The 25,788-nt window shown below is 57.2% G+C and overlaps 1 protein-coding gene across 4 annotated transcripts in view; it reads left to right on the top strand.

Annotated features, from left to right (window-relative positions):
* LOC139247556 (zinc finger protein 91-like) overlaps positions 1 to 20,851 on the top strand; it is a 100,879-nt gene extending 80,028 nt beyond the window's left edge. For all 4 annotated transcript variants that reach the window (XM_070871662.1, XM_070871664.1, XM_070871665.1 and 1 more), the window contains one exon: positions 15,316 to 20,851. In XM_070871662.1, the coding sequence (XP_070727763.1) occupies positions 15,316 to 20,623 (5,308 nt within the window). In that variant the 3' untranslated portion in view covers positions 20,624 to 20,851. The remainder of the gene's footprint in view (positions 1 to 15,315) is intronic.
* The last annotated feature ends 4,937 nt before the right edge of the window (positions 20,852 to 25,788 follow it).

Raw genomic sequence — 25,788 nt, 5'->3', positions numbered from 1 at the left:
TATCGATGCATTTAAGGGGAGGCCAGATAAACACATGAGGGAGAAGGGAATAGGTTATCCTGATAAGGTTAGATGAAGTGAAGGACTCCCATTTAAATAGCACCTATTACGACCCCCGGATGTCTCAAAGCGATTTACTTTTGGAGTGTGGTCACTGTTGTAATGTGGGAAAGGCGGCAGCCAATTTGCGCACAGCAAGCTCCCACACACACCGATTTGATAATGACCCAGATTATCTGGTTTAGTGATGGTTGAGGGATAAATATTGGTCCCAGGACACCGGGGAGAACTCCCCCTGCTCTTCTTCCAAATAGTGGCCCCGGGATCTTTTACATCCGCCTGAGAGGGCAGACGGAACTTCACTAGCAAAAGAAAGAAAGACTTGGATATAGAGAGTGCCTTTCGTGACCACCAGATATATAAAGAGCTTTACAGCCAATGAAGTACTTATTTGGAGTGTGACACTCGACCAGCTCCGCTGGGCAGGGCCACATTGTCCGCATGTCCCCCAGACACGAGACTCCCAAAGCAAGCGCTCTACTCGGAACTCCTTCACAGGCAAGCGGGCCAAAGGTGGGCAGAGGAAACGTTACAGGGACCACCCTCAAAGCCTCCCTGATAAAGTGCAACATCCCCCACCGACACCTGGGAGTCCCTGGGCCCAAAGACCAGTCCGCCCTAAGTGGAGGAAGTGCATCCGGGAGGGCGCTGAGCACCTCGAGTCTCGTCGCCAATTGCGAGCACGCAGAAAGCAAGCGCAGGCAGCGGAAGGAATGTGCGGCAAACCTGTCCCACACTCCCCTTCCCTCAACGTCTATCTGTCCCTCCCTCCCCTTCCCTCAACGTCTATCTGTCCCACCCTCCCCTTCCCTCAACGTCTATCTGTCCCACCCTCCCCTTCCCTCAACGTCTATCTGTTCCACCCTCCCCTTCCCTCAACGTCTATCTGTCCCACCCTCCCCTTCCCTCAACGTCTATCTGTCCCTCCCTCCCCTTCCCTCAACGTCTATCTGTCCCACCCTCCCCTTCCCTCAACGTCTATCTGTCCCACCCTCCCCTTCCCTCAACGTCTATCTGTCCCTCCCTCCCCTTCCCTCAACGTCTATCTGTCCCACCCTCCCCTTCCCTCAACGTCTATCTGTCCCACCCTCCCCTTCCCTCAACATCTATCTGTCCCACCCTCCCCTTCCCTCAACGTCTATCTGTCCCACCCTCCCCTTCCCTCAACGTCTATCTGTCACACCCGTGACAAGGACTGTGGTTCCTGTATTGGACTGTTCAGCCACCTGAGAACTCGAGTTAGAACGGAAGCAAGTTTTCCTCGATTCTGAGGGAACTGCCTATGATGATACAAACATAGAAAATAGGAGCAGGAGCAGGCCATTGGGCCCTTCAAGCCTGCACCACCATTCAATATGATCATGGCTGATCATTCCCTCAGTACCCCACTCCTGCCTTCTCTCCATACCCCCTGATCCCTTTAGCCGTAAGGGCCACATCTAACTCCCTTTTGAATATATCCAACGAACTGGTCCCCAACAACTTTCTGTGGTAGAGAATTCCACAGGTTCACAATTCTCTGAGTGAAGAAGTTTCTCCTCATCTCGGTCCAAAATGGCTTACCCCTTATCCTTAGACTGTGATCCCTGGTTCTGGACTTCCCCAACATCGGGAACATTCTTCCTGCATCTAACCTGTCCAATCCCGTCAGAATTTTATATATTTCTATGAGATTCCCTCTCATTCTTCTAAATTCCAGTGAATATAAGCCTAGCCAATCCAGTCTTTCTTGATATGTCAGTCCTGCCATCCCGGGAATCAGTCTGGTGAACCTTCGCTGCACTCCCTCAATAGCAAGAATGTCCTTCCTCAGATTAGGAGACCAAAACTGAACACAATATTCCAGGTGTGGCCTCACCAAGGCCCTGTACAACTGCAGTAAGACCTCCCTGCTCCTATACTCAAATCCTCTCGCTATGAAGGCCAACATACCATTTGCCTTCTTCACTGCCTGCTGTACCTGCATGCCTACTTTCAATGACACCCAGGTCTCGTTGCATCTCCTCTTTTCCTAATCTGTCACCATTCAGATAATCTATCTTCGTATTTTTGCCACCAAAGTGGGTAACCTCACATTTATCCACATTATACTGCATCTGCCATGCATTTGCCCACTCACCTAACCTGTCCAAGTCACCCTGCAGCCTCATAGCATCCTCCTCACAGCTCACACCGCCACCCAGCTTAGTGTCATCTGAAAACTTGGAGATATTACATGTGGAGTACAAATTCATGGAATGTGTACAAGATGGTTTTCTGGATCAGTATGCTGAGGAACCAACTAGAGAACAGGCTATTTTAGATAAGAACATAAGAAATAGGAGCAGGAGTCGGCCATACGGCCCCTCGAGCCTGCTCCGCCATTTATTACGATCATGGCTGATCCGATCATGGGCTCAGCTCCACTTCCCTGCCCTTTCCCCATAACCCTTGACTCCCTTATCGCTCAAAATAAACACTGGAGTGTCAGCCTAGATTTATGTGCTCGTCCCTGGAGTGGGACTCGAACCCCACAACTTTCTGACTCGGGCGAGTGTGCTGCCCTCAAAGACACGGCTGATCTAGTATTGTGCAATGAGAAAGGGTTAATTAATAACCTTGTAGTAAAGGGGCCTTTAGGGAAGAGTGACCATAATTTGATAGAATTTTATACTAAGTTTGAAACTGATTTAATTAAATCCAAAATTAGGGTTTTAAATCTAAACAAAGCAAACTATGTAGGTAAGTAGGCATGCAGGTACAGCAGGCGGTGAAGGCGGCAAATGGTATGTTGGCCTTCATAGCGAGAAGATTTGAGTCTAGGAGCAGGGAGGTCTTACTGCAGTTGTACAGGGCCTTGGTGAGACCTCACCTGGAATATTGTGTACAGTTTTGGTCTCCTAATCTGAGGAAGGACATTCTTGCTATTGAGGGAGTGCAGCGAAGGTTCACCAGACTGATTCCCGGGATGGCAGGACTGACATATGAAGAAAGACTGGATCGACTGGGCTTATATTCACTGAAATTTAGAAGAATGAGAGGGGATCTCACAGAAGCATACAAAATTCTGACGGGACTGGACAGGTTAGATGCAGGAAGAATGTTCCCGATGTTGGGGAAGTCAGAACCAGGGCTCACACAGTCTAAGGATAAGGGGTAAGCCATTTAGGACCGAGATGAGGAGAAACTTCTTCACCCAAAGAATTGTGAACCTGTGGAATTCTCTACCATAGAAAGTTGTTGAGGCCAGTTCGTTGGATATATTCAAAAGGGAGTTAGATGTGGCCCTTACGGCTAAAGGGATCAGGGGGTATGGAGAGAAGGCAGGAGTGGGGTACTGAAGTTGAATGATCAGCCATGATATTGAATGGTGCAGGCTCGAAAGGCCGAATGGCCTACTCCCGCACCTATTTTCTCTTTCTATCCTAGGCAATCCCTCGGAATCGAGGAAGACTTGCTTCCACTCTAACACGAGTTCTCGGGTGACTGAACAGTCCAATACGAGAGCCACAGTCCCTGTCACAGGTGGGACAGATAGTGGTTGAGGGAAGGGGAGGATGGGACAGGTTTGCCGCACGCTCCTTCCGCTGCCTGCGCTTGCTTTCTGCATGCTCTCGGCCACGAGACTCGAGGTGCTCAGCGCCCTCCCGGATGCACTTCCTCCACTTAGGGTGGTCTTCGGCCAGTGAAAGAATTAATACATAATTTACAACAAACGTACACTCCTTCAAGGCACAAAAAACCGACAAGAAAACTGATCCAATCGTGGCTCACGAGAAATTAATAGTATTAAATCAAAGGAAGAGCCTTATAATGTTGCTGATAGGAGCAGTAAGCTGAAGATTTTAGAATTCAGCAAAGGAGACAAAGAAATTCATGAAGAAAGGGAAAATAGAATATGAGAGTAAACTAGCGAGAGACTATATAAACTTCTATCGATGTGTAAAAAGGAAATGAATATAAGAAATAGGAGCAGGAGTAGGCCATACGGCCCCTCGAGCATGCTGCGCCATTTAATACGATCATGGCTGATCCGATCATGGACATAGCTCCACTTCCCTGCCCGCCCCCCATAACCCCTCGCTTCCTTATCGTTCAAAAATCTGTCTATCTCCACCTTAAATATATTCAATGACCCAGCCTCCACAGCTCTCTGGGGCAGAGAATTCCACAGATTTACCAGAAGAAATTCCTCCTCATCTGATGCCAAGATTAGTGGGAGGCCAGAAGATTGGGAAATTTTTAGAAACCTGCAAAGGACGACTAAAAATATAATAGAGAAGGTAGATTGTGAGAATAAACTAGCAAGAAATATAAAGACAGACAGTAAGAAGGTCGACAGATATATAAAAAGCAAGGAGAGTAGCTAAAGTGAACGTTGGTCCCTTAGAGGAGGAGACCGGGGAATTAATAATGGGGAACAGGGAAATGGCAGAGTATTTTGTATCGGTCTTCATGGTGGAAAGCACAAAGCATCCCAATAATCAAGGGGCTATAGGGGGACGGGGGGGGAACTTAAAATAATCACTATCACTAGAGAAACAGTACTCAACAAACTATTGGACGACAGGTGGACAACTCCCCTGGACCTGATGGCCTGCACCCGAGTGACTTAGAAACATAGACAATAGGTGCAGGAGCAGGCCATTGGGCCCTTCGAGCCTGCACCACCATTCAATATGATCATGGCTGACCATTCCCTCAGTACCCCACTCCTGCCTTCTCTCCATACCCCCTGATCCCTTTAGCCGTAAGGGCCACATCTAACTCCCTTTTGAATATATCCAACGAACTGGCCCCCAACAACTTTCTGTGGTAGAGAATTCCACAGGTTCACAATTCTCTGGGTGAAGAAGTTTCTCCTCATCTCGGTCCTAAATGGCTTACCCCTTATCCTTAGACTGTGTGAGCCCTGGTTCTGGACTTCCCCAACATCGGGAACATTCTTCCTGCATCTAACCTGTCCAGTCCCGTCAGAATTTTATATGTTTCTATGAGATCCCCCTCTCATTCTTCTAAACTCCAGTGAATATAAGCCCAGTCGATCCAGTCTTTCTTCATATGTCAGTCTTGCCATCCCAGGAATCAGTCTGGTGAACCTTCGCTGCACTCCCTCAATAGCAAGAATGTCCTTCCTCAGATTAGGAGACCAAAACTGCACACAATATTCCAGGTGTGGTCTCACCAAGGCCCTGTACAACTGCAGTAAGATCTCCCTGCTGCTATACTCAAATCCTCTCGCTATGAAGGCCAACGTACCATTTGCCTTCTTCACCGCCTGCTGTACCTGCATGGCCAACTTTCAATGACTGATGTACCATGACACCCAGGTCTTGTTGCACCTCCCCTTTTACTAATCTGTCACCAAAGTGGATAATCTCACATTTATCCACATTATACTGCATCTGCCATGCATTTGCCCACTCACCTAACCTGTCCAAGTCACCCTGCAGCCTCTTAGCATCCTCCTCACAACTCACACTGCCACCCAGCTTAGTGTCATCTGCAAACTTGGAGATATTACACTCAATTCCTTCGTCTAAATCATTAATGTATATTGTAAATAGCTGGGGTCCCAGTATTGAACCCTGCGGTACCCCACTAGTCACTGCCTGCCGTTCTGAAAAGGACCTGTTTATTCCCACTCTCTGCTTCCTGTCTGCCAACCAGTTCTCTATTTAAAAAAAATGGCTGCAGAGATAGTGGATGCATTGGTTGTAATTTACCAAAATTCCCTGGATTCTGGGGTGGTCCCAGCGGATTGGAAAACAACAAATGTAGCTCCTCTTCAAGAAAGGAGAGAGTCAAAAAGCAGGAAACTATGGACCAGTTAGACGAGCATCTGCGGTTGGGAAAATGTTGGAGTCCATTATTAAGGAAGTAGTAACAGGACATTTGGAAAATCATAACACAATCGAGCAGAGTCAATATGGATTTATGAAGGGAAATCATGTTTAACAAATTTGCTGGAGTTCTTTGAGGATGTAAGGAACAGGGTGGATAAGGGGGAACCAGTGGATGTGGTGTATTTGGATTTCCAGAAGGCATTTGACAAGGTGCCACATAAAAAGTTACTGCACAAGATAAAGTTCACGTGGTTGGGGGTAATATATTAGCATGGATAGAGAATTGGCTAACTGACAGAGAACACAGTCAGGATAAATGGGTCATTTTCCGGCTGGTAAACGGTAACTAGTGGGGTGCCGCAGGGATCAGTGCTGGGGACCCAACTACTTACAATCTCTATTAATGACTTGGATGAAGGGAGCAAGTGCAATATCGTCAAGTTTGCTGATGATACAAAGATGGGGGGGGGGGGAGAAAGCAATGTGTGAGGAGGACACAAAAAATCTGCAAAGTGAGTGGGCAAAAATTTGGCAGAGGGAGTATACTGTTGGAAAGTGTGAGGTCATGCACTTTGGTAGGAAAAATAAAAAAACAAATAATTATTCAAATGGAGAAAGATTGCAAAGTGCGGCAGTACAGCGGGACCTGGGGGTTACTTGTACATGAAACACAAAAGGTTAGTATGCAGGTACAGCAAGTGATCAGGAAGGGCCAATGGTATCTTGGCCTTTATTGCAAAGGGGATGGAGTATAAAAGCAGGGAAGTCTTGCTCCAGTTACACAGGGTATTGGTGAGGCCACACCTGGAGTACTGCGTGCACAGTTTTGCTCTCCGTATTTACCAAAGGACACACTTTGCTTTGGAGGCAGTTCAGAGAAGGTTCACTCGGTTGATTCCGGGGATGAGGGGGTTGACTTATGAGGAAAGGTTGAGGAGGTTGGGCCTCTACTCATTGGAGTTCAGAAGAATGAGAGGTGATCTTATGGAAACGTATCAGATTATGAGGGGGGCTCGACAAGGTGGATGCAGAGAGGATGTTCCCACTGATGGGGGAGACTAGAACTAGGGGGCATGGTCTTAGAATAAGGGGCCGCCCATTTAAAACTGAGATGAGGAGGAATTTCTTCTCTCAGAGGGTTGTAAATCTGTGGAACTCGCTGCCTCAGAGAGCTGTGGAAGCCGGGACATTGAATATATTTTAGACAGAGATAGACAGTTTCTTAACCGATAAGGGGGCGGGCAGGGAAGTGGAGCTGGGTCCATGATCGGATCAGGCCACGATGGTATTAAATGGCGGGGCAGGGCTCGAGGGGCCGAATGCCTACTCCTGATCCTATTTCTTAGATTCTTACGAATGGTCTGTGTGTGTGCCGTAGACAAAGTGCAACTCTCTCTGTCTGTCCCACTCTCGCTCTCTCTCTCCCCCTCTCGCTCTCTCTCTCCCCCTCTCGCACTCTCTGTCCCCCTCTCGCTCTCTCTCTCCCCCTCTCGCTCTCTCTGTCCCCCTCTCGCTCTCTCTGTCCCCCTCTCGCTCTCTCTGTCCCCCTCTCGCTCTCTCTGTCCCCCTCTCGCTCTCTCTGTCCCCCTCTCGCTCTCTCTGTCCCCCTCTCGCTCTCTCTGTCCCCCTCTCGCTCTCTCTGTCCCCCTCTCGCTCTCTCTGTCCCCCTCTCGCTCTCTCTGTCCCCCTCTCGCTCTCTCTGTCCCCCTCTCGCTCTCTCTGTCCCCCTCTCGCTCTCTCTCTGTCCCCCTCTCGCTCTCTCTGTCCCCCTCTCGCTCTCTCTGTCCCCCTCTCGCTCTCTCTGTCCCCCTCTCGCTCTCTCTCTCCCCCTCTCGCTCTCTCTCTCCCCCTCTCGCTCTCTCTCTCCCCCTCTCGCTCTCTCTGTCCCCCTCTCGCTCTCTCTGTCCCCCTCTCGCTCTCTCTCTCCCCCTCTCGCTCTCTCTCTCTCTCCCCTCTCGCTCTCTCTCTCCCCCTCTCGCTCTCTCTCTCCCCCTCTCGCTCTCTCTCTCCCCTCTCGCTCTCTCTCTCCCCCTCTCGCTCTCTCTCTCCCCCTCTCGCTCTCTCTCTCCCCCTCTCGCTCTCTCTCTCCCCCTCTCGCTCTCTCTCTCCCCCTCTCGCTCTCTCTCTCCCCCTCTCGCTCTCTCTCTCCCCCTCTCGCTCTCTCTCTCCCCCTCTCGCTCTCTCTCTCCCCTCTCGCTCTCTCTCTCCCCCTCTCGCTCTCTCTCTCCCCCTCTCGCTCTCTCTCTCCCCCTCTCGCTCTCTCTCTCCCCCTCTCGCTCTCTCTCTCCCCCTCTCGCTCTCTCTCTCCCCCTCTCGCTCTCTCCTCTCTCTCCCCCTCTCGCTCTCTCTCTCCCCCTCTCGCTCTCTCTCTCCCCCTCTCGCTCTCTCTCCCCTCTCGCTCTCTCTCCCCCTCTCGCTCCTCTCCCCTCTCGCTCTCTCTCCCCCTCTCGCTCTCTCTCCCCTCTCCCCCTCTCCCCCGCCCGCCTCCCCCTCCCCCCTCCCGCCCTCCCCCTCTCCCCCTCCCGCCCTCCCCCTCTCCCCCTCCCGCCCTCCCCCTCTCCCCCTCCCCCTCCCCCTCCCGCCCTCCCCCTCTCCCCCTCCCGCGCTCCCCCTCTCCCCCTCCCGCGCTCCCCCTCTCTCCCTCCCGCGCTCCCCCTCTCCCCCTCCCGCGCTCCCCTCTCCCCCTCCCGCGCTCCCTCCCTCGCGCTCCCTCCCTCGCGCTCCCTCCCTCGCGCTCCCTCCCTCGCGCTCCCTCCCTCGCGCTCCCTCCCTCGCGCTCCCTCCCTCGCGCTCCCTCCCTCGCGCTCCCTCCCTCGCGCTCCCTCCCTCGCGCTCCCTCCCTCGCGCTCCCTCCCTCGCGCTCCCTCCCTCGCGCTCCCTCCCTCGCGCTCCCTCCCTCGCGCTCCCTCCCTCGCGCTCCCTCCCTCGCGCTCCCTCCCTCGCGCTCCCTCCCTCGCGCTCCCTCCCTCGCGCTCCCTCCCTCGCGCTCCCTCCCTCGCGCTCCCTCCCTCGCGCTCCCTCCCTCGCGCTCCCTCCCTCGCGCTCCCTCCCTCGCGCTCCCTCCCTCGCGCTCCCTCCCTCGCGCTCCCTCCCTCGCGCTCCCTCCCTCGCGCTCCCTCCCTCGCGCTCCCTCCCTCGCGCTCCCTCCCTCGCGCTCCCTCCCTCGCGCTCCCTCCCTCGCGCTCCCTCCCTCGCGCTCCCTCCCTCGCGCTCCCTCCCTCGCGCTCCCTCCCTCGCGCTCCCTCCCTCGCGCTCCCTCCCTCGCGCTCCCTCCCTCGCGCTCCCTCCCTCGCGCTCCCTCCCTCGCGCTCCCTCCCTCGCGCTCCCTCCCTCGCGCTCCCTCCCTCGCGCTCCCTCCCTCGCGCTCCCTCCCTCGCGCTCCCTCCCTCGCGCTCCCTCCCTCGCGCTCCCTCCCTCGCGCTCCCTCCCTCGCGCTCCCTCCCTCGCGCTCCCTCCCTCGCGCTCCCTCCCTCGCGCTCCCTCCCTCGCGCTCCCTCCCTCGCGCTCCCTCCCTCGCGCTCCCTCCCTCGCGCTCCCTCCCTCGCGCTCCCTCCCTCGCGCTCCCTCCCTCGCGCTCCCTCCCTCGCGCTCCCTCCCTCGCGCTCCCTCCCTCGCGCTCCCTCCCTCGCGCTCCCTCCCTCGCGCTCCCTCCCTCGCGCTCCCTCCCTCGCGCTCCCTCCCTCGCGCTCCCTCCCTCGCGCTCCCTCCCTCGCGCTCCCTCCCTCGCGCTCCCTCCCTCGCGCTCCCTCCCTCGCGCTCCCTCCCTCGCGCTCCCTCCCTCGCGCTCCCTCCCTCGCGCTCCCTCCCTCGCGCTCCCTCCCTCGCGCTCCCTCCCTCGCGCTCCCTCCCTCGCGCTCCCTCCCTCGCGCTCCCTCCCTCGCGCTCCCTCCCTCGCGCTCCCTCCCTCGCGCTCCCTCCCTCGCGCTCCCTCCCTCGCGCTCCCTCCCTCGCGCTCCCTCCCTCGCGCTCCCTCCCTCGCGCTCCCTCCCTCGCGCTCCCTCCCTCGCGCTCCCTCCCTCGCGCTCCCTCCCTCGCGCTCCCTCCCTCGCGCTCCCTCCCTCGCGCTCCCTCCCTCGCGCTCCCTCCCTCGCGCTCCCTCCCTCGCGCTCCCTCCCTCGCGCTCCCTCCCTCGCGCTCCCTCCCTCGCGCTCCCTCCCTCGCGCTCCCTCCCTCGCGCTCCCTCCCTCGCGCTCCCTCCCTCGCGCTCCCTCCCTCGCGCTCCCTCCCTCGCGCTCCCTCCCTCGCGCTCCCTCCCTCGCGCTCCCTCCCTCGCGCTCCCTCCCTCGCGCTCCCTCCCTCGCGCTCCCTCCCTCGCGCTCCCTCCCTCGCGCTCCCTCCCTCGCGCTCCCTCCCTCGCGCTCCCTCCCTCGCGCTCCCTCCCTCGCGCTCCCTCCCTCGCGCTCCCTCCCTCGCGCTCCCTCCCTCGCGCTCCCTCCCTCGCGCTCCCTCCCTCGCGCTCCCTCCCTCGCGCTCCCTCCCTCGCGCTCCCTCCCTCGCGCTCCCTCCCTCGCGCTCCCTCCCTCGCGCTCCCTCCCTCGCGCTCCCTCCCTCGCGCTCCCTCCCTCGCGCTCCCTCCCTCGCGCTCCCTCCCTCGCGCTCCCTCCCTCGCGCTCCCTCCCTCGCGCTCCCTCCCTCGCGCTCCCTCCCTCGCGCTCCCTCCCTCGCGCTCCCTCCCTCGCGCTCCCTCCCTCGCGCTCCCTCCCTCGCGCTCCCTCCCTCGCGCTCCCTCCCTCGCGCTCCCTCCCTCGCGCTCCCTCCCTCGCGCTCCCTCCCTCGCGCTCCCTCCCTCGCGCTCCCTCCCTCGCGCTCCCTCCCTCGCGCTCCCTCCCTCGCGCTCCCTCCCTCGCGCTCCCTCCCTCGCGCTCCCTCCCTCGCGCTCCCTCCCTCGCGCTCCCTCCCTCGCGCTCCCTCCCTCGCGCTCCCTCCCTCGCGCTCCCTCCCTCGCGCTCCCTCCCTCGCGCTCCCTCCCTCGCGCTCCCTCCCTCGCGCTCCCTCCCTCGCGCTCCCTCCCTCGCGCTCCCTCCCTCGCGCTCCCTCCCTCGCGCTCCCTCCCTCGCGCTCCCTCCCTCGCGCTCCCTCCCTCGCGCTCCCTCCCTCGCGCTCCCTCCCTCGCGCTCCCTCCCTCGCGCTCCCTCCCTCGCGCTCCCTCCCTCGCGCTCCCTCCCTCGCGCTCCCTCCCTCGCGCTCCCTCCCTCGCGCTCCCTCCCTCGCGCTCCCTCCCTCGCGCTCCCTCCCTCGCGCTCCCTCCCTCGCGCTCCCTCCCTCGCGCTCCCTCCCTCGCGCTCCCTCCCTCGCGCTCCCTCCCTCGCGCTCCCTCCCTCGCGCTCCCTCCCTCGCGCTCCCTCCCTCGCGCTCCCTCCCTCGCGCTCCCTCCCTCGCGCTCCCTCCCTCGCGCTCCCTCCCTCGCGCTCCCTCCCTCGCGCTCCCTCCCTCGCGCTCCCTCCCTCGCGCTCCCTCCCTCGCGCTCCCTCCCTCGCGCTCCCTCCCTCGCGCTCCCTCCCTCGCGCTCCCTCCCTCGCGCTCCCTCCCTCGCGCTCCCTCCCTCGCGCTCCCTCCCTCGCGCTCCCTCCCTCGCGCTCCCTCCCTCGCGCTCCCTCCCTCGCGCTCCCTCCCTCGCGCTCCCTCCCTCGCGCTCCCTCCCTCGCGCTCCCTCCCTCGCGCTCCCTCCCTCGCGCTCCCTCCCTCGCGCTCCCTCCCTCGCGCTCCCTCCCTCGCGCTCCCTCCCTCGCGCTCCCTCCCTCGCGCTCCCTCCCTCGCGCTCCCTCCCTCGCGCTCTCTCCCTCTCTCCCTCTCTCCCTCTCTCCCTCTCTCCCTCTCTCCCTCTCTCCCTCTCTCGCTCTCTCGCTCTCTCGCTCTCTCGCTCTCTCCCTCTCTCGCTCTCTCCCTCTCTCGCTCTCTCGCTCTCTCGCTCTCTCCCTCTCTCCCTCTCTCGCGCTCTCTCTCTCTCTCTCTCCCTCCCCCTCTCTCTCTCCCTCCCCCTCTCTCTCTCTCTCTCTCTCTCTCTCCCTCCCCCTCTCTCTCTCTCTCCCTCCCCGTCTCCTTCTCTCTCTGAGCGTGGGATGGTTTGGGTCAGAATGCTATGTGTGTGTGGTACGTTCTGTTTCTAACTCTCTCTCTCTGAGCGTGGGACGGTTTGGGTCAGAATGCTATGTGTGTGGTACGTTCTGTTTCTAACTCTCTGTCTCTGTCTCTGAGCGTGGGACGGTTTGGGACAGAATGGTATGTGTGTGTGGTACGTTCTGTTTCTAACTCTCTCTCTGTCTCTGTCTCTCTCTGAGCGTGGGATGGTTTGGGTCAGAATGCTATGTGTGTTTGGTACGTTCTGTTTCTAACTCTCTCTCTCTCTCTCTCTCTCTGAGCGTGGGACGGTTTGGGTCAGAATGATGTGTGTGGTACGTTCTGTTTCTAACTCTCTCTCTCTCTCTCTCTCTGAGTGTGGGACGGTTTGGGTCAGAATGCTATGTGTGTGGTACGTTCTGTTTCTAACTCTCTCTCTCTCTCTCTCTCTGAGCGTGGGACGGTTTGGGTCAGAATGCTATGTGTGTGTGGTACGTTCTGTTTCTAACTCTCTGTCTCTGAGCGTGGGACGGTTTGGGTCAGAATGATGTGTGTGGTACGTTCTGTTTCTAACTCTCTCTCTCTGTCTCTCTCTGAGCGTGGGATGGTTTGGGTCAGAATGATGTGTGTGGTACGTTCTGTTTCTAACTCTCTCTCTCTGTCTCTCTCTGAGCGTGGGATGGTTTGGGTCAGAATGATGTGTGTGGTACGTTCTGTTTCTAACTCTCTGTCTCTCTCTCTCTGAGCGTGGGACGGTTTGGGTCAGAATGCTATGTGTGTGGTACGTTCTGTTTCTAACTCTCTCTCTCTGTCTCTCTCTGAGCGTGGGACGGTTTGGGTCAGAATGCTATGTGTGTGTGGTACGTTCTGTTTCTAACTCTCTCTCTGTCTCTCTCTGAGCGTGGGACGGTTTGGGTCAGAATGATGTGTGTGTGGTACGTTCTGTTTCTAACTCTCTCTCTCTCTCTCTCTCTGAGCGTGGGACGGTTTGGGTCAGAATGCTATGTGTGTGGTACGTTCTGTTTCTAACTCTCTCTCTCTCTCTGAGCATGGGACGGTTTGGGTCAGAATGCTATGTGTGTGGTACGTTCTGTTTCTAACTTTCTCTCTCTCTCTCTGAGCGTGGGACGGTTTGGGTCAGAATGATGTGTGTGGTACGTTCTGTTTCTAACTCTCTCTCTCTGTCTCTCTCTCTCTGAGCATGGGACGGTTTGGGTCAGAATGATGTGTGTGGTACGTTCTGTTTCTAACTCTCTCTCTCTGTATGTCTCTCTCTGAGCGTGGGACGGTTTGGGTCAGAATGATGTGTGTGTGTGGTACGTTCTGTTTCTAACTCTCTCTCTCTGTCTCTCTCTCTCTGAGCGTGGGACGGTTTGGGTCAGAATGATATGTGTGTGTGGTACGTTCTGTTTCTAACTCTCTCTCTCTGTATGTCTCTCTCTGAGCGTGGGACGGTTTGGGTCAGAATGATGTGTGTGTGTGGTACGTTCTGTTTCTAACTCTCTCTCTCTCTGAGCGTGGGACGGTTTGGGTCAGAATGCTATGTGTGTGGTACGTTCTGTTTCTAACTTTCTCTCTCTCTCTCTGAGCGTGGGACGGTTTGGGTCAGAATGATGTGTGTGGTACGTTCTGTTTCTAACTCTCTCTCTCTCTCTGTCTCTGAGCGTGGGACGGTTTGGGTCAGAATGATATGTGTGTGTGGTACGTTCTGTTTCTAACTCTCTCTCTCTGTCTGTCTCTCTCTGAGCGTGGGACGGTTTGGGTCAGAATGATGTGTGTGGTACGTTCTGTTTCTAACTCTCTCTCTCTCTCTGTCTCTGAGCGTGGGACGGTTTGGGTCAGAATGATGTGTGTGTGGTACGTTCTGTTTCTAACTTTCTCTCTCTCTCTCTGAGCGTGGGACGGTTTGGGTCAGAATGATGTGTGTGGTACGTTCTGTTTCTAACTCTCTCTCTCTCTCTGTCTCTGAGCGTGGGACGGTTTGGGTCAGAATGATATGTGTGTGTGGTACGTTCTGTTTCTAACTCTCTCTCTCTGTCTGTCTCTCTCTGAGCGTGGGACGGTTTGGGTCAGAATGATGTGTGTGGTACGTTCTGTTTCTAACTCTCTCTCTCTCTCTGTCTCTGAGCGTGGGACGGTTTGGGTCAGAATGATGTGTGTGTGGTACGTTCTGTTTCTAACTCTCTCTCTGTCTCTCTCTGAGCGTGGGACGGTTTGGGTCAGAATGATGTGTGTGTGTGGTACGTTATGTTTCTAACTCTCTCTCTGTCTCTCTCTCTCTGAGCGTGGGACGGTTTGGGTCAGAATGCTATGTGTGTGTGGTACGTTCTGTTTCTAACTCTCTCTCTGTCTCTCTCTGAGCATGGGACGGTTTGGGTCAGAATGATGTGTGTGTTTGGTACGTTCTGTTTCTAACTCTCTCTCTCTGTCTCTCTCTGAGCATGGGACGGTTTGGGTCAGAATGATGTGTGTGGTACGTTCTGTTTCTAACTCTCTCTCTGTCTCTCTCTGAGCGTGGGACGGTTTGGGTCAGAATGATGTGTGTGTGTGGTACGTTATGTTTCTAACTCTCTCTCTCTGTCTCTCTCTGAGCGTGGGACGGTTTGGGTCAGAATGCTATGTGTGTGTGGTACGTTCTGTTTCTAACTCTCTCTCTCTCTCTGTCTCTGAGCGTGGGACGGTTTGGGTCAGAATGCTATGTGCGTGTGGTACGTTCTGTTTCTAACTCTCTCTCTCTGTCTCTCTCTGAGCATGGGACGGTTTGGGTCAGAATGATGTGTGTGGTACGTTCTGTTTCTAACTCTCTCTCTGTCTCTCTCTCTGAGCGTGGGACGGTTTGGGTCAGAATGATATGTGTGTGTGGTACGTTCTGTTTCTAACTCTCTCTCTCTCTGTCTCTCTCTGAGCGTGGGATGGTTTGGGACAGAATGGTATGTGTGTGTGGTACGTTCTGTTTCTAACTCTCTCTCTCTGTCTCTGAGCGTGGGACGGTTTGGGTCAGAATGCTATGTGCGTGTGGTACGTTCTGTTTCTAACTCTCTCTCTCTGTCTCTCTCTGAGCGTGGGACGGTTTGGGTCAGAATGATGTGTGTGGTACGTTCTGTTTCTAACTCTCTCTCTCTCTCTCTCTCTCTGAGCGTGGGACGGTTTGGGTCAGAATGATGTGTGTGGTACGTTCTGTTTCTAACTCTCTCTCTGTCTCTCTCTGAGCATGGGACGGTTTGGGTCAGAATGATGCGTGTGGTACGTTCTGTTTCTAACTCTCTCTCTCTGTCTCTCTCTCTCTGAGCGTGGGACGGTTTGGGTCAGAATGATATGTGTGCGCGCCGTGGTCCGTTTCTAACTCTCTGTCTCTCTCTCTGTCTCTGTGCAGATGCGAGGTTTGTGGGAAACGCTTTGCTCAGTCCTGCAAGCTGCAGGTCCACCTGTGCATCCACACGGGGGAAAAGCCGTTCAAGTGCGAGGCCTGCGGCCGATCCTACAACCGGCTGGACAACCTCCGGCGTCACCAGCGCTCGCACCTGGTGGAGCGGCCCTTCAAGTGCTCGGTGTGTGGCCGTGCCTTCACTGACTCGGCCGGCCTGCTGGCCCACCAGAGGGTGCACTCGGCCGAGAAGCCCTTCCGTTGTGAGGCCTGTGGCCGGGGATTCGTGCGTTCGGCCAAGCTCGCGTTGCACCGCTGCGCGCGGGCCGGCGAGCGGCCCTATCGCTGCGGGGAGTGCGGCAAGAGCTACAACCGGCTGGAGAATCTGAAGCGCCATCAGCGAGGACACGCCCGGGGCCCCAAGCCCCTGCGCTGCCTGCTCTGCCACAAGTCCTTTAACCTGTTCTCCACTTTCCTGGCGCACCAGGCCGCCCACACCGGACAGAAGCCCTTCAAGTGCCTGGTGTGTCAGAAGGCCTTTGGCCTGTCGTCGTCGCTGGTGGCCCACCAGTCCATCCACACCGGGGACAAGCCTTACCGCTGCCAGACCTGCGGCAGCAGCTACAACCGGTTGGACAACCTGCGCAGGCACCAGCGGGGCCACGGGGGGCCGGGGGGCGAGCCTGGCACGCCCAGGGAGGCAGCGCCCAGGAGGAAGGCCAAGCGGTCGCAGGCGGGAGGGGGCGGGCAGCCCGGGAGTTGGGGGGCGCAGGTCAAAGGGCAGCCCGGGAGCTGGGGGGCGCAGGTCAAAGGGCAGCCCGCGAGCTGGGGGGCGCAGGTCAAAGGGCAGCCCGGGAGCTGGGGGGCGCAGGTCAAAGGACAGCCCGGCTCGCCTGCCCTCCGCAACGACCAGGTGGTCCACGTCGACACTGTCTTCCGCTGCGAGGAGTGTGGGGAGACGTTCGCTGACCCGTCCAGCCTCCAGACGCACTGTCTGAGTCACGGTGAGACGCTCCTGCGCTGCGAGGAGTGTGGCGAGACTTTCACCGACCCATCTTGCCTTGAGACGCACTGTCTGAGTCACGCCAACCCGTCTAGCCTCCAGGTGCACCGTCTGGCTCCCGGCGAAACCGTCTTCCACTGCGAGGAGTGTGGGGAGATCTTCGCCGACCCGTCTAGCCTCCAGACGCACTGTCTGAGTCACGCCGAGACAGTCTTCCGGTGCGAGGAGTGTGGAGAGATCTTCACCGACCCGTCTAGCCTCCAGACGCACTGTCTGAGTCACGCCGAGACAGTCTTCCGGTGCGAGGAGTGTGGAGAGATCTTCACCGACCCGTCTAGCCTCCAGACGCACTGTCTGAGTCACGCCGAGACAGTCTTCCGGTGCGAAGAGTGTGGAGAGATCTTCACCGACCCGTCTAGCCTCCAGACGCACTGTCTGAGTCACGCCGAGACCGTCTTCCGGTGCGAGGAGTGTGGAGAGATCTTCACCGACCCGTCTAGCCTCCAGACGCACTGTCTGAGTCACGCCGAGACCGCCTTCCGCTGTGACGTCTGTGCAGAGAGCTTTGCCGACCTGCCGAGCCTCGAGGCTCACCGCCTGACCCACGCCGAGCCGATGTATCGCTGCCACGTGTGCGGGCAGAGTTTCTCCGACCGCCCCGGCCTTCAGCGGCACCGTCTGACCCACGCCAAGCGGCGGTTGCACAAGTGCAACGTGTGCGGCAAGACGTTCAAGCAATCGTCAGACCTGTCGGTGCACGGCTACGTGCACACGGGCGAGCGGCCGTTCGGCTGTGCCGTGTGTGGTCGCAGCTTCACCAAGGCGGCCTCTCTGCGCGCCCACCAGGCTATCCACACCGGCCAGAAGTCTTACCGCTGCCATGCCTGCCCCAAGAGCTACAACCGGTTGGACAACCTGCGACGTCACCAGCGGGTGCACCTGGGCGACCGCCCCTTCCGCTGCATCGTGTGCGGCGATGGCTTTGTGTCCTCTGCCACGCTGCGCGCTCACCGTGCCGGGCATGGCTTCGAGTGCCAGAGCTGCGGGGAGAACTTCGCTCGGCCGGCGTCGCTGGCCGAGCACCGCTGCGGAGGGCGGTCCGGCGGGAAGGAATCACCGGCGGGGCCGTCCAACGCCTCCTCCTCCTCCTCCTCTGACCCGCCGGTGCTGGCCGCCCAGTTCAAGTGCGAGGCGTGTGGCGAGGCGTTTTCCGACCCCCGCTCCCTCCGCGCCCACCGCTCCCTCCACCTCGAGAGGTCCTGCCAGTGCCGGGTGTGCGGCGAGATATTCAACGACTTCTCTTCACTCGAGGCCCATCAGCCCATCCACGCCAAGCGGTCCTTGCAGTGCTCCGTGTGCGGTGAGATCTTCAACGATTTGTCTTCGCTCGAAGCCCATCAACCGGTTCACACGGACCCCTCCCATCAGTGCTCCGTGTGCGGTGAGATCTTCAACGACTCTCCAGCTCTCGAGGCCCACCGGGCGACCCACACGGACCCCTCCCTTCAGTGCTCCGTGTGCGGCGAGATATTCAACGATTTGTCTTCGCTCGAGGCCCATCAACCGGTCCATGCGGATCCCTCCCATCAGTGCTCCGTGAGCGGCGAGATCTTCAACAATTTGTCTTCGCTCGAGGCCCATCAACCGGTTCACACGGACCCCTCCCATCAGTGCTCCGTGTGCGGTGAGATCTTCAACGATTTGTCTTCGCTCGAAGCCCATCAACCAGTCCATGCGGACCCCTCCCTTCAGTGCTCCGTGTGCGGTGAGATATTCAACGATTTGTCTTCACTCGAGGCCCATCAACCGGTCCATGCGGATCCCTCCCATCAGTGTTCCGTGTGCGGCGAGATCTTCAACGATTTGTCTTCGCTCGAGGCCCATCAACCAGTCCATGCGGACCCCTCCCATCAGTGCTCCGTGTGCGGCGAGATCTTCAACGATTTGTCTTCGCTCGAAGCCCATCAACCGGTCCACGCGGATCCCTCCCATCAGTGCTCAGTGTGCGGCGAGATCTTCAACGACTCTCCAGCTCTCGAGGCCCACCGGCCGACCCACGGGGACCCCTCCCTTCAGTGCTCCGTGTGCGGTGAGATCTTCAACGACTCTCCAGCTCTCGAGGCCCACCGGGCGACCCACGGGGACCCCTCCCATCAGTGCTCCGTGTGCGGCGAGATCTTCAACGACTCTCCAGCTCTCGAGGCCCACCGGGCGACCCACGGGGAGCGCAGCCACAAGTGCAGCGGCTGTGGAAACTTCTTCGACAGCCCCTCGGCCTTGGCGTTGCACCGATGCCGGAGTGTCGGCGACAAGCCCTTCCGCTGCTTGCTGTGCGGCAAGGGCTTCAGCCAAGCCATCTCGCTGAGGAAGCACAGGTGTCCCATCCCCGGGGAGCAGCCGGCCCCACGGTGGCCAGCCAGCGGCCAGCGGCTGACCGGGCCGCCCCAGCCCCCCCAGCCGCGGGGGGCCCGGCAGACCACCCACCCCAAGGAACGCTGCTTCAAGTGCGACGTCTGCCCCAAGAGCTACAACCGACTGGACAACCTGCGGCGGCATCAGCGGGTGCACCTGGGCGACCGCCCCTTCCGCTGCACTGTCTGCGGCGAGAGCTTTGTCTCCTCGGCCACGCTGCGCGCGCACCGGGCAGGCCACACTGCCGAGGGCGGTTACCGCTGCGAGGCCTGCGGCGAGGCCTTCTCCCGCCCCGCCTCGCTCTCTGAGCACCGCTGCAGCCAGCCCTTCAAGTGGTCGGTGGAGGGGCCGGGGCTGGCGGCGGCTGCCGACGGCTCCTCGCTCACCGGCGGTGGAGGCATCGCCGCCCCCGCTTCTCCGCTGCCCCCGAGGCTGTACCGCTGCGATGTGTGTGGGGACGGCTTCACCGACGACTTCTCGTTGCGCACGCACCAACTGCTGCACACCTGGGAGCGGCCCTTCAAGTGTGATCTGTGTGACCGCACCTTCGAGGATTCGTCCTCCCTGACCGATCACCAGCTCAGTCACGGCACGGAGACGGAGCACAAGTGCGGGCAATGTGGAGAGGTGTTCAACAGTCTGTCTTCGCTGAAAACACACGAGCTCCTTCACACCTGGGAGCGGCCCTTCAAGTGTGATCTGTGTGACCGCACCTTCGAGGATTCGTCCTCCCTGACCGATCACCAGCTCAGTCACGGCACGGAGACCCAGAATAAGTGCGGGCAATGTGGAGAGGTGTTCGAGAGTCTGTCTTCACTGAAAACACACGAGCTCCTTCACACCTGGGAGCGGCCCTTCAAGTGTGATCTGTGTGACCGCACCTTCGAGGATTCATCGTCTCTCACCGATCACCAGCTCAGTCACGGTACGGAGACCCAGAATAAGTGCGGGCAATGTGGAGAGGTCTTCGAGAGTCTGTCTTCGCTGAAAACACACGAGCTCCTTCACACCTGGGAGCGGCCCTTCAAGTGTGATCTGTGTGATCGCACCTTCGAGGATTCATCGTCTCTCACCGATCACCAGCTCAGTCACGGTACGGAGACCCAGAATAAGTGCGGGCAATGTGGAGAGGTGTTCGAGAGTCTGTCTTCACTGAAAACACACGAGCTCCTTCACACCTGGGAGCGGCCCTTCAAGTGTGATCTGTGTGACCGCACCTTCGAGGATTCATCTTCTCTCACCGATCACCAGCTCAGTCACGGTACGGAGACCCAGAATAAGTGTGGACAGTGTGGAGAGGTCTTCGAGAGTCTGTCTTCGCTGAAAACACACGAGCTCCTTCACACCTGGGAGCGGCCCTTCAAGTGTGATCTGTGTGATCGCACCTTCGAGGATTCATCTTCTCTCACCGATCACCAGCTCAGTCACGGCTCGGAGACTGAGCACAAGTGCGGGCAATGCCCCGAGGTCTTCGAGAGTCTGTCTTCGCTGCGTACCCACAGCCTCCTGCACGCCTGGCAGCGGCCCTTCAAGCGGGAGTTTGAGGAGGAGGCCTCTTCGGCAGCGACGGTGCCAGTCCCGGCCTGGGACGACCCGGCCCTCGGGGCCCACGGACTGCTGGCTCACGGGCTGGGTGAGGGCGGGCGGCAGCACCCGCACGCACCTCCGCGCTCCTCCTCGGCCGCTGCCCCCTCTGGCTCCAGCCGCCCCTCCCCTGCCCGGGAGAAACCGTACAAGTGCCCGGTCTGCCAGAGGAGCTTTGGCCTGAACTCGGCGCTCAAGGCCCACCAGACCATCCACACCGGCAACAAGCCGTACCGGTGCGACATGTGCGCCCGCAGTTACAACCGGCTCGACAACCTCCGCCGCCACCAGTACTCGCACCTCAAGGCCGCCCGTTGAGCACCGCCAGCCACAGAGGCCGGGGGAAGTGGACAATGTGTACGGAGCGCGCGCGTGCGTGCGTGCACCTGCTGTGCCGGGCACCGGCGGCCCCCTTCCGCGACGAGACACGGGCCGGGAGAGGATGGACGGACTCGCCGGCCCGCCATCCGTCTGGACAATAACTGGCGTCTCCACACGCCACAGCCGCCGTCTGATGGGCCAGAACTGGGTGGGTGGGGAGGGGGGGGTGGGGGGGGGAAGAGGGGAAGGGGGTTGCAACGGGAAGGGGTCCAAGCACTTTGGGGGATTGAGTCGCGCATCTGATCCAAGATGCACCGGATTGGCAAGTGCTTGGTGCCGGAGGGTAGACAGAGCAGTAACCCGTGTCATAGCCGTGCTGTCCCTGCCCTGGGAGTGTTTCATGGGACAATGCAGAGGGAACTTTACTCTGTATCTAACCCCCTGTACCTGCCCTGGGAGTGTTTGATGGGACAGTGTAGAGGGAGCTTTACTCTGTATCTAACCCCCTGTACCTGCCCTGGGAGTGTTTGATGGGACAGTGTAGAGGGAGCTTTACTCTGTATCTAACCCCCTGTACCTGCCCTGGGAGTGTTTGATGGGACAGTGTAGAGGGAGCTTTACTCTGTATCTAACCCATACTGTACCTGCCCTGGGAGTGTTTGATGGGACAGTGTAGAGGGAGCTTTACTCTGTATCTAACCCCCTGTACCTGCCCTGGGAGTGTTTGATGGGGACAGTGTAGAGGGAGCTTTACTCTGTATCTAACCCCCTGTACCTGCCCTGGGAGTGTTTGATGGGACAGTGTAGAGGGAGCTTTACTCTGTATCTAACCCGTGCTGTACCTGCCCTGGGAGTGTTTGATGGGACAGTGTAGAGGGAGCTTTACTCTGTATTTAACCCCCTGTACCTGCCCTGGGAGTGTTTGATGGGACAGTGTAGAGGGAGCTTTACTCTGTATCTAACCCCCTGTACCTGCCCTGGGAGTGTTTGATGGGACAGTGTAGAGGGAGCTTTACTCTGTATCTAACCCCGTGTACCTGCCCTGGGAGTGTTTGATGGGACAGTGTAGAAACATAGAAAATAGGTGCAGGAGTAGGCCATTCAGCCCTTCGAGCCTGCACCGCCATTCAATAAGATCATGGCTGATCATTCACCTCAGTACCCCTTTCCTGCTTTCTCTCCATACCTCTTGATTCCTTTAGCCATAAAGGGCCATATCTAACTCCCTCTTGAATATATCTAACAAACTGGTCTCAACAACTTTCTGCGGTAGAGAATTCCACAGGTTAACAACTCAGTGAAGAAGTTTCTCCTCATCTTGGTCCTAAATGGTTGACCCCTTATCCTTAGACTGTGACCCCCTCTTTCTCCAGCCACCTCCCCCCCACGCTCAACTCAGCCACACAACCCACCTCCTGATATTTCAAGTCTATTCCAACTAAAGACCCACCTTAAAACCTACGTCTTTGACCAAGACCTCCCTCTGTATCTAACCCCCTGTACCTGCCCTGGGAGTGTTTGATGGGACAGTGTAGAGGGAGCTTTACTCTGTATCTAACCCCCTGTACCTGCCCTGAGCGTATTGATGAAGGAAGCTGATTTGTGCACAGCACGATCCCATGTGAATGATCAGATAATTTATCATTGGGTGACATTAGTTGAGTGAGGAATGTTGGCCAAGTACACCAGGGAGAAGTCTTACCCCCTCTTTCAAAAGTTTCCATGGGATCTTTAATACCCACTCCAACACTCAGATAGGTCCTCGGTTTAACATCTCATCCGAAAGGTGCTCCCTCAGTACTGCCCCTCCAACAGTGCGGCACTCCCTCGGTACTGCCCCTCCGACAGTGTGGGGCTCCCTCAGTACTGCCCCTCCGACAGTGAAGCGCTCCCTCAGTACTGCCCCTCCGACAGTGCGGCACTCCCTCAGTACTGCCCCTCCGACAGTGCGGCACTCCCTCGGTACTGCCCCTCCGACAGTGTGGGGCTCCCTCAGTACTGCCCCTCCGACAGTGAAGCGCTCCCTCAGTACTGCCCCTCCGACAGTGCGGCACTCCCTCAGTACTGCCCCTCCGACAGTGCGGCGCTCCCTCAGTACTGCCCCTCCGACAGTGCGGGGCTCCCTCAGTACTGCCCCTCCGACAGTACGGCACTCCCTCAGTACTGCCCCTCCGACAGTACGGCACTCCCTCAGTACTGCCCCTCCGACAGTGCGGCACTCCCTCAGTACTGCCCCTCCGACAGTGCGGGGCTCCCTCAATACTGCCCCTCCGACAGTGCGGGGCTCCCTCAGTACTGCCCCTCCGACAGTGCGGCACTCCCTCAGTACTGCCCCTCCGACAGTGCGGGGCTCCCTCAGTACTGCCCCTCCGACAGTGCGGGGCTCCCTCAGTACTGCCCCTCCGACAGTGCGGGGCTCCCTCAGTACTGCCTCTCCGACAGCGCAGTGCGGCGCTCTCTCCGTACCGCCCCTCCGACAGCGCAGTGCGGCGGTCCCTCCGTACCGCCCCCTCCGACAGCGCAGTGCGGCGCCCCCTCCGACAGCGCAGTGCGGCGCCCCCTCCGACAGCGCAGTGCGGCGCTCCCTCCGTACCGCCCCAGAGCTGGTGAGGAGGGAGAGAGAGCACGGTTATACACGGGTCAGGTCTGGCGTACTGCGAATGACACCGTTGGGTGGATTGAAGTTTATATATTTAATATAAATTTATATCTGTACGTGATGTATAAAAGGGTTAGGATAGTTAGTATGTGGATTATGTTTGGAAATGTCTTTCCCACCTATTAAACGTGGCGTTTGTTTTTCTCACTGATTTCTGATCCCACCTACGATCGTCCGTCATTAAACAATTTAAAATAACCACCGGCGACTCAGTCTCTGTTTATTTTACCAGCGCTGCCGTTGGGCCTGCGTATCAGGAACTGCTTTTATTTTACCTACGCTGGGCCTGCGTATCAGGAACTGCTTTTATTTTACCTGCGTATCAGGAACTGCGTTTATTTTACCTGCGTTGGGCCTGCGTATAAGGGACTTTTTTTTTAACCCACGCTCTCCCTGGGCGAGGGTTGTGGAGATTGACGGAAGGCAGCGAGTTGCGTTGGGAATAGATTTTCCGGAAGAAATGACTACCTTTAACTTTCCAATCTGGGTTTGAGTTTGAGTTTGAGGTAAAGACCAGGTGGTCACATCTCCACGCCCTTCACCACCTCTCGACATTCCAAACCCTTCTCGGCCAATTAAATCTTTGTTTTGAAGTGTCGTCGCTGTTGTAGAACAGGTCTCTGTCTTTAAGGAAGGAAATACTTTGCTTTGGAGGCAGTTCAGAGAAGGTTCACTCGGTCGATTCCGGGGATGAAGGGGTTGACTTATGAGGAAAGGTTGAGGAGGTTGGGCCTCTACTCATTGGAATTCAGAAGAATGAGAGGTGATCTTATGGAAACGTATCAGATTATGAGGGGTGAGGGTCTGGGGCAGGGTCTGGAACTCACGGCCTGAAAGGGTGGTAGAGGCAGAAACCCTCACCACAGTTGGCAGTGCGCCTTGAAGTGCCGTATGCTGCAGGGTTACGGACCGAGAGCGGGAATGTGGGATTAGGCCGGGAAGGTGCACAATGGGCCAAGTGGCCTCCTTCCGTGCTGTAAATTTCAGAGAAGAGCAGGGGGAGTTCTCCCTGGTGTCCTGGGGGCCAATATTTATCCCTCAACCAACATCACTAAAAAAACATGATCCGGGTCATTACCGCATCGCTGCTTGTAGGAACTTGCTGTGTGCAAATTGGCTGCCGCGTTTCCCACATTACAACAGTGACTGCATGTCACAAAAGTACTTCATCGGCTGGAAAGCGCTTTGGGACGTCCAGTGGTCGTGAAAGGTGCTTTATAAATGCACATCTTTCCCTCATATTCTTGATGAGATCACCCCTTAATCATAGAATGATACTACATAGAAGGAGACCGCTCGGCCCATCGTACCTGCTCCAATTAATCCCTCTTTCACCGTAGCCATCTAATTTTTGTCCCTTCAGGTACTTATCCAACTCCCTTTTGAAAGCCACGATTGAACCTGCCTCCACCACCCTTTCAAACAGTGCATTCCAGATCCTAACCACTCGTTACGTGAAAGGGTTTTTCCTCGTGTTGTCTTTGGTTCTACTGCCAATCACCTTAAATCTGTGTCTCCTCTGGTTTTCGACCCTTCTGCTAATGGGAACAGTTTCTTTCTCTCTCTCTACTCTGTCCAGAACCCTCATGATTTTGAACACCTTGATCAAATCTCCTCTCAACCTTCTCTGCTCCAAGGAGAACAACCCCAGCTTCTCCAGTCTATCCACGTCACTGAAGTCCCTCATAGAAACATAGAAAATAGGTGCAGGAGCAGGCCATTCGGCCCTTCGAGCCTGCACCACCATTCAATATGATCATGGCTGATCATGCAACCTCAGTACCCCACTCCTGCCTTCTCTCCATACCCCCTGATCCCTTTAGCCGTAAGGGCCACATCTAACTCCCTTTTGAATATATCCAACAAACTGGCCTCAACAACTTTCTGTGGTAGAGAATTCCACAGGTTCACCACTCTCTGGGTGAAGAGGTTTCTCCTCATCTCGGTCCTAAATGGCTTACCCCATATCCTTAGACTGTGTCCCCTGGTTCTGGACTTCCCCAACATCGGGAACATTCTACCTGCATCTAACCTGTCCAATCCCGTCAGAATTTTATATGCTGCTATGAGATCCTCTCTCATTCTTCTAAACTCCAGTGAATATAAGCCCAGTCGATCCAGTCTTTCTTCATATGTCAGTCCTGCCATCCTGGGAATCAGTCTGGTGAACCTTCGCTGCACTCCCTCAATAGCAAGAATATCCTTCCTCAGATTAGGAGACCAAAACTGAACACAATATTCAAGGTGTGGCCTCACCAAGGCCCTGTACAACTGCAGTAAGACCTCCCTGCTCCGAAACTCAAATCCTCTCGCTATGAAGGCCAACATGCCATTTGCCTTCTTCACCGCCTGCTGTACCTGCATGCCAACTTTCAATGACTGATGTACCATGACACCCAGGTCTCGTTGCACCTCCCCTTTTCCTAATCTGTCGCCAAAGTGGATAACCTCACATTTATCCACATTATACTGCATTCAGATAATATTCTGCCTTCCTAATTTT

Source organism: Pristiophorus japonicus, unplaced genomic scaffold (assembly GCF_044704955.1).
Source record: "Pristiophorus japonicus isolate sPriJap1 unplaced genomic scaffold, sPriJap1.hap1 HAP1_SCAFFOLD_272, whole genome shotgun sequence".
Taxonomy (NCBI): Eukaryota; Metazoa; Chordata; class Chondrichthyes; family Pristiophoridae; genus Pristiophorus; species Pristiophorus japonicus.
This window is presented reverse-complemented; position numbering and strand designations above follow the sequence as displayed.